Source organism: Amblyomma americanum, chromosome 1, assembly GCF_052857255.1.
Source record: "Amblyomma americanum isolate KBUSLIRL-KWMA chromosome 1, ASM5285725v1, whole genome shotgun sequence".
Lineage (NCBI taxonomy): Eukaryota > Metazoa > Arthropoda > Arachnida > Ixodida > Ixodidae > Amblyomma > Amblyomma americanum.
The window spans coordinates 158,991,533-159,010,272 of record NC_135497.1 but is presented as its reverse complement, the minus strand read 5'-3'; the positions used below and the strand labels follow the sequence as shown (position 1 = coordinate 159,010,272).

Genomic DNA, 18,740 nt, shown 5'->3' with positions numbered 1-18,740 from the left:
TGACATCGCACAGCACACGGGCGCCTTAGCGTTTTTCCTCCGTAAAAACGAGCCGCCGCGGTCGGGTTCGAACCCGGGAACTCCGGATCAGTAGTCGAGCGCCCTAACCACTGAGCCACTGATCTGCGCGCGCCAGCCGAGCGTGCTGGGGCTACAATGCACGCTACAAAATCATTGTGAAATATTACTGCTCACACTTCAAGAAAGCACAGAACCACAAGATTGATTGATTAAACTTTTATTGACGAGGATGGCAGCTGAACAGCTTGTGGGCGGGCCCTCAGGCCAGGGCTCCGGAAGCTTCTGCCGACCTTCTGGCGATGACGAGGTGCGCTGTCTGGACGTCCAGGCGTGCGCTGGTCAGCTTCACCTCCCACAACTCCAGGGCCGCATTACGCGGCTTTCGATGGTGGGGTTTTCGTGGACATGTCCATGTGATATGTGTTGGGGTTGGGGTGTCGCCGCACTACATTTATAATCGTACAGTGTTGGTGTAGGCAATGTAAGTGGTGTAGGTGTTTGAAGACGCCGTAGGAGGCAGGAGTCTTCAGGCGAGAGGGAGGGATGACAGGGGGCATAGGGCACGAGGGGATGACTCCGCCCGGTAGGTATATTCTCGATCTAGGGTGTCTGCCCTGACATTGCCATCGAGGCCCTCGTGGCCGGGGACACAGGTGATGAGTGTGTCCCAAGATGTGTAGCGCTTGTCGTGGGAGACGACCGCTTGTATATATATGCTCGACAGGCGGAGTCGGTGAATATGTAGGCGTTGTTGGAGTGGGCGTCGCTCATTTTTATGGCGAGGGCGATGTTGATCGCTTCAGTGGCGGACGGGTCTGGGGCTCGGACAGAGGCTGCCAGGAGTGGGCCGTGTGTTGGTGCTGTCTACGGCTGCACATGCGAATGTCAATGGGTGTGCGTAAGAGGCATTGGCGACGTAGACTAGACAGCAGTGGAATCTTGTCCGTACTGTCTTCGCAAATGCCGGAGTCGGGCTTGCCTCCTAGCCTGTTGGAGTTGGTGGTACATGTGTCTGGGGATAGGGCTTGGGTGAAGGTGAGTGCGAATGGTGAGGGCCGGTATTCCTGAGAGGGCGAGTTTAGGTTGAAATTGCTTTGCTGCTTTGCTATCCCCGACATGAATGAGGATGGCCCGTCCCGCGGAGGTAGTGATCAGTAAGCGCATGCTTTCGGAGGAGAGGACCGCATCTCGGATTTCATCGAAGGTCTTGTGGCTACTGTGGTGGCCAGTTGAGATGTTGGTGTACGTGTAAATCCATGGGGAGTCCGAGAGCACTTTTAATGAGTGTGGATGAGGACTTCAGCCTTGTATTGGTTGGTCTTGGTGAAGTGGAGGTATAGAAGGCTGTATTAAATGCGACTGACGGCAAGGTCCTTGACAAGTCTGAAAGTGTCCTCTTCGTTCATGCTCTTTCTGTGCCACGCTATGCGGTGGATCATGCGGGTGATTTTGGGAACCGAGGAGCGGAGGGTTTGGAGAGTGTGGATAGTTTGCTGTCGTGGATGTTTTAGAAGTTTGGACAGCGTTAAAAAAAGCACTATTGATTTTTTGTATTTTGAACAGATAATCGGAATTATATGAATGTTCATAGACACTAAAATATATGTCGCATAGTATTGCTGGTGAAATAGATACAGCCCCTAAACAAAGCCTTGTTAAGCATGCTTCTGTTTCTGCCGACTTTGTGGATAACTTAAAATGCCTTGCAAAGTCATCCCTGAAAATTTTTAGAGGACATTTCTGGTTACTTTAGAGTGTCCCAAATTGTTTTCAGTTTTGCAGTGTTATTTCTTTTATAAAATTTCGTAACCTTGGCGTACCGAGGGGGGGGGGGGGGGCACTGCTGACCTGTATCCGGCCACGTGGCCCATTTGTGTTGGTGCTCTACGCTGTGAAGAAATCTGCACCCTTAAAAGAGCATGGACACCTAATATGTGTGGGATGTTTTCTTCTTTGAAATGATGCTTAAGACATTATATAGAGCATCACGTGATATTGGCCTATGACTGCTAAATAATTTATAATGGAATTTTTCTTTCATGCTGTTTCGGTTTCAACAGCTCTGTGACGTCAATGTTCCTTATAGCTCACGCGAGGCATAAAAAGACAGCAGTATACTCGCTGCTTCTTCATCGCTGCTGCCGTTTGTAGCGAGTTAACACGACGACGAAGCAGTGATTATATTGCAGTTATTTCATGCCCCATGTGCCTTATGCGCAACTTTGACGTCATAGCCATCGCCCTACCGTTGAAACCGAAACAGCATGAGAGAAATTCAATTATAAATTATTTAGCGCTCATGGAGAATACCACGTGCCACATGGAACTTGGATAAAACTTTAAAAAAAACAGCAGTTGCTAACACTGGGCCACATTCCGCGGCGTCCTGTATTACTCCGCTGGCCAATAGCAACAGTAAACGAAATCAGCCTTTTAATGTCTCACTATATTAAACAACCCAAGTATAAAAATTCTAGAGCTTATATTTTTTCTTGTGATAAGCTTCTTGTTTAATTAACAAGAAAAGTTTCAACAACGGACTACTTTTTCGGCGTGGAGGAATTCTGTGCGGCGGTCCTGAAGGTGGCGGAGCCTCACTCCAGACTTCAGTTGCATAAAGCTATAATGCTTTACGTATCATTATGAAGAAGAAAACATGCACCCATAAACTAGGTGTCTATACTCATTTCAGGGTGCGTTTCCGAGTCGATTGGTCGCACCTTGCACCCCCTAAAATTGATGTAAAGTATGGCTGTCACACCCAGACAAATAGGTATGATAGCTATACAGTTTTACCCTTTTGCCGACTGCTTTGATCTCTAAAAGACGCTGGTCACTTCTGTTGCAAGTGCCCTCTCAGATCGAGGCGGCTGTACAGTTCATGAAAAGGCCGACGACCTGTCTCAACATGCACTAGAATTTCATGGTGTGTCTGCACCCGTCTGCAGTGGTGCTGCATTTCTTTCCGATGTCCGCATGAGGTTCACGGGGTGATTTTTTGGAATAGTAGAATCTCGGTGATACGGAATCTCACAGGGTCGCGAAAAAATTCGTATAATCCGAAATTTTGCATCATCCAAACGAACAAAATTCTTACGCAGAAACATGAAAAATGCATTCACACAGATCTGTTAACAGCTGACGGGATTTATTCACTGCTGTGCGGCCACAGCTCGCTACTTGCTGTGCGTACCGCGCGATTAGCGATCGCAACTTTGGAGAAGTGCGGGTCATGCCCCGCCGCTCACTACGCGCAGTGTGTACCGCGCGATTAGCGATCGCGACTTCGGCAATGTGCGGGCCGCACTCCGCCGCTCACTACCGCGCGATCACGACTTCGGCGATGTGCGGGCCGCGCACCGCCGCGCACTACGCGCGGTGCGTACTGCTCGCGACTTCGGCGACATGCGGGCAGCGCTTAGTGCTCGAGGGTGTGGTCACGGCTCGCGCGTTCGTATTATCGGTAGAGGCGAAAGAGAGAGTTTGGAACATCCGATATTCCACACGTCATACACAATGCACTCTGGGCGGGGAACTTAGCGAATTCGTATCGCGAAATTCATATCAACCAGGTTCGTGTCACCGATTATCTATCTACTATTCGAAACACGAAAAAGAAACAAAAAAACGCCTCCAAAGAGCTAGGCCAGCCCTCGGCAAGCCCGCTAGCCACGTAATTATGCTTGAATATTCAAATGTGTCATATAACGATACTGTGGTTAGAGTGGCATACAAAAGACACCACCAGTGCGCGCCCACCAATGACAGGCATACTTTGTCCACATTAATATGTGCCATTTGAGGAAGTCCCCATTTGGAATCAGTGGTGCTTAGCCTCAGTATTGAAATGCGTCTTACAAAGATACTGTGGTCAGAAAAGTGTCACACAGAAGAAACCACGGCAGAGCGCCGAGATCGGGCCGAAAATTTTTTAGTCTGTTGACGCTGGCCCTACTTTGTGCCTAGTCCGTTAGGCTACGACTAGTTTTAACAATGTATAAGAAGCGTTCTGAAACCAAATGGTCAGGGTAGCCTGCCACGACTGAAAACACCAAATTTTCAATTAGAGTCACGTGCCTTTAAGTATTTCCGGAATCATCAAAGGTAAATATGGAAGCTCCAGGCACTTTATATAAGCTTAATTCCAGGAAAACTTGTATGAGCTATATAGTGTGTCTTGCAGCATTAAAAACCACCCTGAGCCATTTCCTGAACAAGCTCGGGGCGGTTACACTTATTCGCTCCAAATAAACTCGAGTTCCACGATAGCAAAAAACATTTTGCAATTCAGCCTCAATTCAGAGCAAAAATGCAGGTACAGTTTTGGTGTAGATCAACACCCTGTTTGTGGAACACCGGGCTGCAGAGAGTTTCGGTGGTTGGAGCTCGTGGCAAAGCTAGCTAGCTGGGGAAATTTATTTTTTCCTTTTTGTTGTCAAGTTTTTTTTTCGTAAACAAGTTCATGCAGGTCGAAACATGGAAGGAAAGACTTTGTTAGCATTCTTTGTTTTTTCAAAGCAGTTTGCCTGCAGACGCACGACATCCCCTTCATGCCTTTTTACTTTCTTCACTGTAGTAATGTTGTTTAGTGCAAAGTGCTTCCTTTCAAAATTACTGTAAGTACATGCATTTGCTGCGGTGCTTTGAGACAGTCATATGAAATGTAAAGTGAGAGGTGCAGCAGTGCCATTAGGCAACATTTCTGAACTTTTTGTTCTCCAGCTGCAGCCACATCTTTGTGAATTACCCCAACTCATCACTCCCAGAATTAACATTGTGCTCTCTGCCATATTAAAAGAGCATGACACTGCAGCAGTGCTCTACGTCAAAATCCCGACAACGGACATATGCTTGTGAACGCAAAGGTTGCATTGGACAAAATCTGTAGCGCATATCCAAGCCTTCTCCTGCCATCACATGTTAACAAAATACCATGCAGCTACATCACGCAGCTGGTGTGGCGGAGCCAGCCACTGATGTGATTTTATGAAGTCAAGGCCACAGCTGACACCATAGCTGCCAGCTAATGCTGCCATGGCACTCAGCACCAGCACTCAGCACCGTTGCCACACCTTTCCTTTTTTCATAACCTCCTCTTTTGCGGCTGCCGCAATGCTGTGCATAAGTGTTCACATAGGGGTCCACCTCATACAACCCCAATGAAAGAAACTACTAGCAATCCTTTCCTCTGGTCTTGTGATTTTTAACAATACAATTTGTGTCTGGGTTGGGTTCAGTCATGTCTACTTCAAAACTTTCCTTTCCACACTTGAATCTGAATGCAGCACCTTCGAATCCCATGACTTAATAAAGTAACAACCCTGAAGGCAAAACTCACGGTACATCCCTCATTACAGTAATAGCTACACCCATCTGTTCGCCTTACAACGCAAGCTGGTGAAAAAAAAACAAAAACACAGGTGTGGCATTCCAAATAACCTAAAAGTTAAAGCTACTCAAGAATTTTGTTCCATAAAAATGTGAGCACAGTTAGAAATGAAATGTGTGAATTTGAAATCAGTAGAATGCCTTTCTCAATTTACCACAACAGAGACGGCATATGTTCATGCAAATAAACAATGCCAATGAAGAAGATAGAAAGAGCACTGTGATTCCATTTATTGGCAATGTGCAGTATACATATTGATTTGCTCATCATGAGGTACAAGTTGCAAACAAATGCAAAGCCATGGCATTGTAAGATAGAAATATCACTGCTTGATAGATATGATGTAGCAGCACTAACAGACGGGACAGGAGGGAAGGAGACAGATGCATGCACGTGTTTGTCTTCTCCCCCACTCCGTCCGTTTGCCTTATTACATCGTATCTGTCAAGATACGATGTAACAGGGCCAGTACCCACACCAGTGGCTATTGCACTGGAATCAAACAGGCAGTGACATTTCAGTCCATCCTGCGCTTTTGTGCGGCAGCTAAACGCAAAACTTGTCACCATTTATTGGCTTGCACTGCTTAATGAAGCAAGCTCTGTCCACAAGTTGTGCGTTGTAGGCGACGTGAGTGTGACTGTATTTTCTTAACAGCTGATATGTCTCAGCTAAAAAACATACTGTGGGTATTTTGCTACACATGCAGCTTTCAACTCCATTTTTCAGAGAACTACAGAAAAGAGGCTTGGCCTACTTAAACCCAAAGCAGCGATTATGATCAAAAAAGAAAACAAGAGGTAGGTTCTGCAGGGTAAAAAGCTGCTCCACCTAAGAACAAAAACTTCAGTAACCTGAATAGCCAACATTATTCACGTGCTAAAAGAAATTCTCTTGGCATCTGGGCTGACCCTTATTTTTGTGTCTGTGTGCCATTCCAGCACTGATTCATGACAAAAACAGCCAAAATGCAATAACACACTGGAAATTGAGAAAGAGAGTGTAAAAGGGGAAGGACATGTGCGCAAAGTTTTTAGAGAAAAAATATGTGGTCAGCCCAGGCCATTCAAAAACTGCATTCCAAAAAATAAATATTTATGCGGCAAGCAATACCTGAAATCATCTGCACTGAATTCTGCAGCAAATGAATACTGAATTCTACTGCAACTGAACTCTTTAGCAACATCTGTTGCATTCAATTTCTGAAACATGAATATCAATACTCAGTTCAAAAACTCATTAGAATCACCAGCCTACACAAAGCAAGAAGCAATATTTACAAATTAAAAGAGCAAAAAGAAAACTAACTCCACGTCATTAAAAGTTACTTTTATGATTCATCACGGCAAAAGTATAGTTTTGCTAGCACAGCCATATATGCAACAATAAAACCTAAACACAGACACCATTATTTTTTAGAAAGCACAAATTACAATGAACTTAAGTAAGTAAAAGAATGACCCATGCAAACTATAGTTTAACAAAAGAGCAATCAGCATTGCAATCATACTCATAACAAACGTACACCCCTCATCAAAAGACATCAGGCCATAGGATTTGCTTTTCAGCCATGTTGTGAAGCATTCAAGGCACCCATCATGATGTAAACTTCTATAAGGCTAGAAGAACCCTTTCCTAGCCTCTTAGGGACCTTCGGTCTTTAAGGGTGCCATGTGTGCTCCAATATATGGCTCAAAAGCAGACTGTCCGACTGAAGGTATTTTACCAAGACTGTACATGTGATGACTACCGTATTTACTTGAGTAATTTGCACACTTTTTTTATTAAAATTAAGACTTTAAAGAGGGGGGTGAGCAAATTACGCGGAGATTTCGCGAACACGTACTAATAAACTCAACAAAGGCCAGAACGCACATTGTGTACGATATATTGCCGTGTATAAGCCGTCCCCGCAACTCGAGCCCCTCGGTGGCCAAACGAAAGTTGATTCCAAATGACAGACTACGTTATGTAGTTCCCCGCGCAATGGCATGACGGCGCGTGCGCAGTCCAAAGCAATAAATGTGGAAGGATAAATTCGGAAAGCCAGCAGTCAGAGGCAAATGGAGATACCAGGCGATAAAAACGGCACGCTCACATGCAGCCCGGCTGAGTAGCGGCACACAGAACAGCCAACAATTCAGTAGTTTCAAATTCTAGCACGGCGCATGCTTCGGAGGTTACCGGAAATTTTCTCTCTCAGCCGTTCATACGGGAAAGCGACCGTTGGCGCTTGCGACCCAGGTAATTGGCGCGAAATTGACTTTTCTTTACCGGAACCAATTTACAAACAATTTACCTACTTTTTTGACACCACCCACTCACCTTTCGCAGCTGCAAGCGGCAACGCGGCCGTGCCCACCTTCCCTAGTCTGCCCTGATTGCCCCCACATGCATGCACCCCTAGCGATCTTCCCTAGCCTGCCCTGTGCGCACCCGCACGCATGCACCTGCATGCAGCAAAGAATGCAAAATATGCAAGCGAAAGTTTTTTTGTAGAAATCCATGTAATAAAAATTAGGGGTGCAGATTACGCGAGTAAATACGGTATTTCCTTGTCTGTACTCCACTACAGCTGAAAGATAAATGTGAATACACCTTAAGGGCTGATAAAACAAGAATGCTTACTAGCATACATGTTCTTTGCCATGACGACACAGATAAAACAAACACTTGTCAAATGGAATAAAAATGAGCTAAAAAAGATGACGCTTTGGGACCCATACTTGGGGAGTGGTTGTTTAACCCATGCTGTCATTCCTTTCCCTAGCCAGACGAGTTTACAGCGCACCTTGGACCAATGAAAATCAATAGCCATAAATGCTTTCTTCACTATTCTGCGGTTTTAGCGGTACTATTGTGCAAGAAAGCAGAGGACTAAAAAGCAGCTAGGGCAGCATGTGCATATTCAGAAAGCACAGTAGCATATGTAGGCCAAACGCTTGCAAAACTACAGAAGTCATACGGGTTGTATTTGGCTTGCAAGCCACATAATATCAAATTCTGCTTGTGGCTGCACATACTGCCCTAGGAATATGAAAGGCATATAAGAAAATTAAAAAATGTAGTGCTGCACTGTCAGGCTAGCCATTTTCTACAAGACACGCCTGGCAATTTCAACATCCACTGGTGTAAATAAACAAACTCCACATTGACACATAGGTAAAGTGTAAACAAAAATAATTGGCTCCAAGTGCAAAAAGCAGCAATAAAAAGAGAGCATTATGCGCAAAATCAGCAAAAGTCAACAGAGAAATAAAGAAATAAAAAGCAAAAAAGCAGCTTTCCAAGCCCAGTTTCCCGACACCTCCAAGAAATTCATCATGTCATGAGATGTAGCTGGCTATATAAAATGACACGTATGAGTACAACAAAAATATCAAAACACAATGTTGGCAACTGCAAAGTATATTAAAAATAATAATGAGGTTATAATGAGGTTGCATTTTTCTTTCTCGACACTTTCCATCTGCTGTTTCTTAAGCTGAATTCTCAAGGGTGGCGACTGGTGGTGATGCCCAATAAGCTGGTTGTAATGCCGACTCTAGCAGAAAGAGGTTGGTAGTAGAGGCGGCAGTCGAATCTTGTCCAGGAGCTAAGAGTAGCAGCTGCTTGTCTGGAAGAAACTCTACCGTCACAGGGTCACGCACAAGGCACTCAAGCACTTGACTTGATACAGTGGCATCCTCTGATGGCTGGCACAACGGCTGCACTTCATCAGATGCCGTGCACACTGTGAAGGTAGTCGTGCTTGTGGTGGTAGAGATCAGGCATGCTGAATCTATACCTTGTTCGATGCTCTCGTTTGTGGATGACTGTACAACTGGCAACTGCTCCTGATAGAAAAGGCACCACAGAAGCAATAACATAAGAACCAAACCTTTGTGCTAACCCAAAGCAGCGAATGAAGGTTGCATTGCAAATTTCATGTCCATGGCTGACACAGGTGCTATTAATCTAAACAAACATGACCATTCCAGCGCCATGTTTATAAAAGTGCAAAAGGAGTTCTCTTCTAACAATGCATATTAAAATGAAATACCATCTTCTATGAGGTGTTTACTGATCCTATCACTTACCTACATTTGCAGTATCTGCAGTCTAATGACTACTGCAAACCGCAATGCCAACTTGAATAGTACGCATATTTTACATTTTCTGTGCAGCCTTTCACTGCTCCTGTATGATGGTTCGTAGGTATAAAGAATGCTTGCTTAATATTAATGAGGTGGTGCTACCATCAAAATATGCTTTAGAGTAAAAGCAATTCATCTCAAATACAGCAAACAACATTGGCCACACCGTTTGGTTATAGCGAATGAAGAGCCGCTGCTAAATCTCCCCTATGGTTGAAAAACTCGTTTTTCCTGCAAGCACAGAGACTGAAAGCTCCCGCAACACCACAAAAATGAGGTGACCCATGAAGGCAATAGAAAGGTGGAATTGAAACTGTAGGTAACCACCGGCCAAGCACATGCCAATGGCTTACTAGGCCAACATTGTGTGCATGTGTGCTGCATAGGCAAAGCCTCTAAAGTGAAAGCAGAAGCGTGGTGTGTGAGCGACAGGGGCAGCATGGAAAGCGAAGCTACTGCGCGCAGTCACAGATCAACTAACGCCAGCGATTTGAGAAGGTTGAATGCCTTGTGGACATGCTGGTTATGTAGTATCTCTTGCCTGCCCAGTCCACTCTCCACCGTTGCACTGCTACCAAATGCAGGCAGCAGGCAGCATGCAGATAGCAGACAGCAGCAAATACATTCTGTGCACACGTGTGCTGCACTACTTTCGTCGTTGCATGGGCCAGGAACAACAGTTCACGCCGTTGAGAACCTATGTGATCTGATGCATGTGGATTTGTGGCAACCTGTCATTGATGCATAGCTGGCCGAATATCTCCTGAGATGTCATTTTGCTGCAGGCACCAACGCTGAAGAGCTGTGCTTTAAAAAAGCCACTGTATGCGAAGTACGAGAACTCCTCATCCGTCAGGAATCTGATTAAGGGCGAGAAATTTTACATCGGAAAACTGTGCAGAACTTTATGAAAAGAGTCCACCCCCAGACCACCCACTTGTCCCTGTCCCTGGGCCTTGCCTTGAAGTTACTCAATATCATAATGTGGCAAGTTTATAATGCAACACCTGAAACATTTCTTTCACACGTCTCAGTGCTACATATGAAAATTCCAAAGTAAATAGTACTAGACTATGAAAAAATTACGTTTATACTTGCCATGTAAACCGTGAAATTCAGTGACTTTTCTCTGCCATATCTGTCAGCAACAAATCTCTGCCCCCTTCACTCTTTAACACTTTCCTTAATGGTATGGTTCAGGTGTCCACTCACTGTAGTAGGACTACTACTGCGCCTTTCCTTACAACTGCTTATAACCGCTACACAGACGCGCGCTCCCTGTGGCTTTAGCACAGCAAGGATGCTCGTGCCTCGAGCTACACTATGGAACAAGTATGAAGCACCACCACTGCAAACAAGCAATACTGCTATCTGTGAGTTTCCCGCATTACACAGCATGGTGGGGTGCGTCTGGGCCAATGGTGCAACAGATAATGCATCTCATTACAGAGCAAAAAAATCCAGGTTCGAATCCAGGCAGCCTGTTTTTCTTTTATGGCCGTGTGCAGCAGGTGGTCACATGGGGTGCGGACATCTGAGGTGACACTTGATTGTGCGAAGTCACAGACACAGCTCTTGCAGTAAAAAGTAAAATTTTAGAGTACTATGAATAAATGGCAACCATTGCATGATATGCTGTATGTGACACCGCAGTCCTTGACATTCCTGGAAGCAAATCAGAAAAACTCCCAATTCCCAGCAAGTGATGTCACCTAGAGAAATAATTGTATGTTCAGAATCAGACACAGGTCCCTGCAATTAGCAAAAGAAATGTGCTTTCTAATACATGCCTATACAGTAAAGCCTCGTTAATTCAGACCTAAAGGGGCCAGGAAAAGTGTCAGGATTACTCGGAAGTCAAATTATTGAATGGCCTGCAAAAAATGTCAGAAACTGTTCTCACCACAGTAAATGTATTTGCTGAAAACTTGGGCCATGGTTATCTGCTTATGAGATGAAAACTGTGCAAAAACGAAGTTTTTTTGCAGCCCTGTGAACTGCTTTACCATATGCTCACCGTGGGAAATGCTGAAGCAGACCTACTCCAAGATGGTAAAGGCCTCCATGGCCTCCTTTATGGTGTGACAAGGTAGCGGTGCAGCCTCCCCATAAGTGCTCTCATCACATGCGAGGATGCTCCACTGCACTAACTGCGAACAGTGCCTGACAAGTGCGCAGTTTAGGAGCCGTGGAAGAAAGGAAGAAGCACGCGGAACGGAAGCACGCGGGGCCCTGTCGTCTCATAGGTTACAATGTTCAAAGTGTACGTGATAAAAGGCAGTATGTTTTCTCAGTTACTGTGATCCGAAACTACATACATTGAAAGTGTTTTGGTTAGAGTTCTGTTGATGCACACAGTCAAGCCGTTCGTTTGTGGGTGGTAAGGCCTGGAGTGGCGGAATCTTGTTGAGCATGGTTGCAGGAGTGCCTCCACAACTCCCGCAGTGAACTGACGGCCTCGGTCACTTATAACTCGCGGTGGTCTATGGCATAGGATGATGGTGCGGAGTAAAAACAGCGACACTTGGTACATAGTAGCCGATGGGAGGGAGGCTGTTTCACAGTAATGAGTAAGATGATCGGCACAGACGACGATCCGGCCACTGCCATTGCAAGGCTTTGGAAATGGACCCAGGAGATCTATGCCGACTTGCTTGAATGGAGAGCTGGGAGAAGTCACAGGCTGCAGCAGACCAGCTGGTGCAGCCGCAATGCGTCTGTGGCGCCGACATTGTGTGCAACTGGCCACATACTGTTCAGTCGTGGATTGCATTTTCAGCCAGAGACAGGCTATTGCTCGCCGCTGTGTAGCATTAGAGCAGCACCAATGCAAACACCACTTGCAACTAGGTGAACATCGGTGTAGAAGGATCCAAGTGCTAGAGGATAGGATGTGACATAAAGAAGAAGTCCAGCTGGTGAAAGGAGGCGTAGCACTCGGCGACCCAGTAAAAAGGTCCGCCTTTGTGTAGAAGACATGTCAGTGGGCAGGCGATGTCAGTGAAGTGGCGTATAAAATGACAGAAATAACAGCACAATCCCAGGAAACTGCAAAGCTACGACGTTCTGTGGTGGTTTAAATGACGCAACAGCCGCAGTTTTCTGGGGATCAGGCTGCATGCCCTGTTCATCGACAATATGTCTGAGCACCAAGGCTTGGTGCTTGCAAAACCGGCACTTCTTCGAGTCAAGAACTAAACCAGCATGATGCAAGAAGTCCCAAGAAAACAGCTAAGTGTTTGTTATGCTCATTGAAAGTCTTATAAAAAATAACGATGTCATCAACGTAGCAAATAAAGTCCCATTTTAAGCCACGCAAGACTGTATTCATAAACCGTTCAAAGGTTGCAGGCACTTTGCAAAGTACGAAGGGCATAGCATTGAATTCAAAAAGGCCGCTTGGAGTGACAAAGGCCGTTTTTTTCCTTATATGAGGTAGCAGGTATATGCCTTTTTTTGGTGATGACATTCAGACCGCAATAGTCCATGCAAAATCTCCATGTACCGTCCTTCTTATGCATCAGAATTACTGGAGCAGCACAAGGGCTGGAAGACTCCCGGCTGATTCCATGAGAGATCAAACTGTCTAAATACTTCAAAATTTTTTCTTTCCTTGAATACTTTATACATTATGCACACATTATTCAGTAGGCCAAAAGTGCGTTTCATTTTGTGAAAATGCTAATATATCGGGAGAAAAAAATTATGAATGACAGTATGGCAGAGGCAGTCTTCTAGCCCACAGCGCTATTTTGCAACTTTGCAATGACATACGAATCATGACAGTCAAGCTATGATAGATACATTTTGCGTGCTGAAAGTACGCTTCAGAAAGAATACGTCAGGTTTATTTCCGCCACTGTGAGGAGGTTACTGCTTCCTATAAAAATCTCGAAAACGCCACTAGCCTCAAATAAGGCTGCATTCAAGGATTTTTTTCTCTGCAATTTATAAGTCACATCTCCTTCAAATTCGCAGGATCGATAAGCATCTAATGGCTAAAAGAATGTATCAGTCACTGTTATACAACCTTTGTCCGTAAAGTTCCGAAACTGAGTGCATTAAAAAAAATGCATTTAACATCGAAATCATTTGTGCAGCACCTCTTCGAAATAGTCTCCCTTGCAGTCTATACACAGCTTCCAGCGCTTCTTGAGGTCTTGAAACAGTTGGAAAACGCTTCTTTTAGCAGAGCTGTCAGCTCCTTTGTCGTGGCGTCTTGAATGGCCTCCACGCTCCCCATCCAGCGACCTTTTAGAGCTCTCTTCACACGAGGAAACAGGTAAAAATCACATGGTGAGAGGTCAGACGAGTATGGCGGATGGGGAAGCCCAGTAATGCTGTGCTTGGCGAGAAATTTTGTCACGCTGAGAGCAGTGTGCGGCCTTATGTTATCGTGGGGAAGGCTCCATTCTCCAGATCACCATAAGTCAGGGCGACGGCGTCACAGTGCATGTGTTAGAGCACGCGGATATAAAACTCCAGATTCACCGTCTGCCCTTGTGGGACAAACTCATGGTGTATGACACTTCTGGCATCGAAAAAAAGTATCAGCATCGTCTTTGTTTTGGTCTTCTGTCGCTGCACCTTTCTCGATGCCGCAGAGCTTGCGGACTGCCATTCGGCACTCTGCCTCTTCGTTTGAGGATCGTATTGAAAAAACCACGTTTCCGTCTTCAGCAATGATGCTGACGACAAATGCAGTATCCTTCTGTGCCTCGGAGAGCAAATCAGCGCTCACTGATGCCCGCGTGTCCTTCTGGTCATGTGTGAGGGAGTGCGGCACAAGTCTGGCATTCAGCTTTCGTTGCCCCATGTTCTCACGCAAAATTTGGTGGCATGTTGTCTTACTAATGTCGAGAGCATATGATAGCATGCGCACTATAAAGGTGCGGTCTTGCCGCACGATTTCCCTGATCCGAGCCACGTTGTTTTCATACCGTGAGGTGGAAGGGCGCCCCTGCATTGTGTCGTCTTCCACCGATGTTCTCCCCGAAACAAACCTCTTGTGCCACTTGAAAACTCGCGATACTGCCTCATTGCCGTAAGCATCACGAAGGAGCTCATTCGTCTATGTGGCTGCCTTGCCAAGCTTCACACAGAATTTTATGTTTGCATGCTGTTCGAGGTGGACGTCCATCTCTCCACATTCACTCACATCAGGCTTCGCACCGGTTACAACATTATAATAGTGAGCACGGCAAGCGAGATGGCCGCCCAACACGTGAGACGCATTTCCAGTCTCACTTTGGGGGAAAGTTCATACGAAGTAAATGCTTACGTGGCAGCCCCGGAAGACACTCGCCGCGGTGTGATACACGGAGTGGACCCCGGGACATCGCCGGAAGAATTGAAAGCCAACCTACGAGTGCGCACTCAAGGAGTTAAAATCCACAGCGCTCGTATACTAGGACAATCCAAGTCGGCCGTCATCACCTTCGACGGTCCCATAGTCCCGAAGCAAGTCATCTATTACGGAGGCGAGATGTGGTGCTACCCGTATCGCCCCACGAGGCTGGTATGCTACATCTGCTGTCAACAAGGCCATCGGTCAGACGTGTGCCCTAATCTGGAAGCCAAGGTGTGCAAGCAATGCGGCACGCAATACCCGGCGGAGGGCCACCAATGCACAACCAAATGCTTGATCTGCGGCGGCAGCCATGTTACCGGATCCAAGGAGTGCTAAGACAAACTGAAGACCAGAGAACTGCGCAACAACCACGGCAGCAGCGGAGGCGGCGGCGACAGCCACGACAGCAGACGATGCAGTCGGGACGACCACGGAAAGAATCGGTGGTGGTTCAGCTCTGAGAGGGAGACCTCGCGGAGCCGTTCGAGATCCCGGGCGTCACGGAGCCGGTCGAGGAGCCGTTCACGGTCCTTCCCGCCCCTGGTGCCCCTGGTTGGCCAGCAGCAACAACAGCAAAAGCAGAAGAAACCCGCAAGGAACACCGGAGTCAAGGTGAGCTGGGGAGCAAGAAATCCTTGGTTTGCTCGGCACTCGGGTGGGGAAGCTAAACAGAACACAAATACAAACAACAATAACGCGCCCAAGCAGCAGGAGGACGCGAACAAAGTTATCACTGCCCTAAGACGCGAACCAGAGCTCGCCCGTGTCAGACAGAGCGAGCTAGAACGCCAGGTAGCCGAGCTCACGAAGGCAGTTAGGGAACAGAGACCAAACAGCCCTCCGCAGCTGCAACCCGACCAAATCCAATCGCCACCCTCGCCACAAGCAGGCAATGAGGATTTCAACAACTTCAAAGCTGAAATGCAGCAGATGATGCAGCAGATGATGCAACAGATGCAACTACAAATTATAGAGATACGGAGCACAATCCGCAAGCAAAAATTCACTGAGAATATTAGAGAGAAGGCGTATCACCGTCCCGCGTTGGCGGCTCTCGCCAACACGACAACAACCAACACGGAAGCTTAAACATGGCCAACAAAACCTTAAGCAAACAAGAAAACCTAGAAATTTGACAATGGAACTGCAGAGGCTATAGGAGGAAGCAAGGTCTACTTCAACAGTACATTCACACACAGCAAACGCCACCCGACATTATAGTGCTTCAGGAAACGGGCATCATCCCAACCCTAGGAGGATACACGTGCTACGAAACCCAGAAAAAAGGAAGGACGGCAATCCTAGTCAACAAAGTGATCATAGCCATAAGCCACGACAGGATAGCTGAAACGGACATAGAGGATGTGATAATTATTCCACAGAAACAGAGGAAAAGGGGCAGCATTTTCATTGTTAATACCTATAGCCCGCCGAAACAGAGGAAAGTCAAATTCCAAGAGCTTTTTCAAGGCGCCAGCAAACTGGCAAAGGGCAACACGCTAGTCGTCCTAGGCAATTTGAATGCCCGGGATAAAAGCTGGGGATACAAGAATTTCAATGTTAAAGGAAAGACATTAGCGGAAGCGGCAGAGACTGCAGGCTACAATTTACTCACAGTCCCAGAGACTCCGACCAGAAGAGGCAACAGTGTCAGTACCGACACCTGCCCGGACCTCACCTTCATTAAGGGTCCGGGACAGGCGCAATGGGAAAACCTGATGGAAAATCTGGGGAGTGACCACTACATAATCAAAACCTAAGTGGCCTCCGACCGACTCAAGCGGCAACTAGGCACTAGGCTAAAATTACAAACTGGAACGCATTTAGAGAAGCATGCGACGAACACCTCATCAAAGGAGGGATTCAGTCGATTGAAGAATGGGGAAACATACTCAAGCAAAGGCAAAATGAGCACACCAAAGAGATCAAGAGGACAACACAGACACCCGAAGTAGATGCCAGAATCCTTAGGCTATGGGAAGCCAGACGTGGTCTAATCAAGAGGTGGAAGAAACAGAAACACAACAGGAAGCTCAAACTTAAAACAGCAGAAATTACAATGAAAGCAGAGGAGTATGCAGTACAGTTGGCAAAAACGAACTGGCAGCAATTCAGTGACTCCCTCAATGGAACTTTGAGCACAGCTAGGGCATGGCATATCCTGAAAGCACTCATCGATCCGACCAAAACCAAAGGAGAAAACAATAAAGCAATATACCGATTAATCCACCAGTTTGAAGGAACCGATGAGGAACTCCTGGACAAAGTGCGCATCAAGTGCTTCGGGGACACAAAACCGAGAACCTATGCAAGAGATTATCGGGGGAAAGAAAATCCAAACCTAGATAGACCCATCACACGAGAAGAAGTCTATGCAGCAATTCGAAGCACAACTAGGAATACGGCAGCGGGTGCGACAAAATCAACAACGCACTCATCCGCAACCTCAGTGACGAGCTAGTCGCAGAATTGACCGATTTCCTCAACAAGCACTGGGCAGTGGAGACCGTTCCCGAGGATTGGAAGCATGCAGAGGTAGTTATGATTCCAAAACCGGGTAAAAAGCTACAAATCGAAAACCTAAGACCCATCTCCGACACATCGTGCCTCGGCAAGCTATACGAGAGAATAGTAACATTAAGGCTACAGCAATACATGGAGGACCACAATCTCTATCCCCATAGTATGTTCGGATTCAGGGCGAAACTGTCGACCCAAGACGTACTTCTACAAATCAAAGAAGGAGTTCTAAGTAACGTCCCTAGGGACGGAGAGAACGTAATAATGGCACTGGATATCAACGGAGCTTTTGACAACGTAAGCCACGAAGCCATCCTGACAGGCCTGGACGACCTGAACTGCGGCAGGAGGGTCTTTGGTTACGTCAAAGCTTTCCTCTCAGATAGAACAGCGACAATAGGGCTGGGAGAACTCCATTCGGAGAAGTTCCACACCCCTAACAAGGGAACTCCCCAGGGCTCGGTCACCTCACCTACGCTTTTTAACGTTGCAATGATCAGCCTTGCAAAACAACTTAAGGAAGTCGAAGGAATACACCATGCCATGTATGCCGACGACATCACCATCTGAAAAAATATGGGCTCACTAAAAGAAAAGGAAGAAACACTACAGGAGGCCGCGACCTGCGTAGAGAACTACGTAAAAGCGAGAGGGCTAGCATGCTCCACCGAAAAATCAGAACTGCTCAGAGTATGGAGAGGGAAACAATACCGCACAGTCCCGAACAGCGATGAGCTTAGGCTCAACGTCTACCTAGAGGGAAAACCCATACCAGAGAAAACACTCATAAGAATCTTGGGCATGTGGATACAATCAAACCAACGGTGTACACATGCACTTGCTCTACTGAAAGCTTCCACCCGCGCGTCTCCCATAAACGCTCGGGCATGAGAGAAGAAGACACGCTAAAGCTGCTCAGGAGCCTGGTGATCAGCTGAGTCACCTACCGTCTTCCATACTACAACCCAATCAAAAGCGAAATCCAACAGATTGATGCGATTATACGCAAAGCATACAAAACAGCACTCCATCTACCGCAATGCACATCCACAGAGAAGCTTTTAGCACTAGGACTTCATAACAACTTTGAAGAACTGAGAGAGGCACAACACATCGCCCAGTTGCAGAGACTACAGCAGACTCCGTCTGGCAGGGAAATTCTGCAGAAGTTGGGATGCAACGAACAAATACAAGAAATCCAGCGAACCGCGACTATCCCGGACGGCATACGGGGCACAATTAGAGTGACCCCCATCCCCAAAAACATGGACCCCAACCTACACGAAGAACGTAGAAAGGCGAGAGCCGAGTACATCCAGAAATC

At 46.5% G+C, this 18,740-nt stretch overlaps 1 protein-coding gene across 2 annotated transcripts in view; it reads right to left on the bottom strand.

Annotated features, from left to right (window-relative positions):
• Nucleotides 1-5,607: 5,607 nt before the first annotated feature.
• LOC144114045 (uncharacterized) overlaps nt 5,608-18,740 on the bottom strand; it is a 62,803-nt gene continuing 49,670 nt past the window's right edge. The window contains exon 10 of one of the 2 annotated variants that reach the window (XM_077647488.1): nt 5,608-9,246. In XM_077647488.1, the coding sequence (XP_077503614.1) occupies nt 8,890-9,246 (357 nt within the window). In that variant the 3' untranslated portion in view covers nt 5,608-8,889. The remainder of the gene's footprint in view (nt 9,247-18,740) is intronic. The other variant, XM_077647489.1, reaches the window with a different exon arrangement.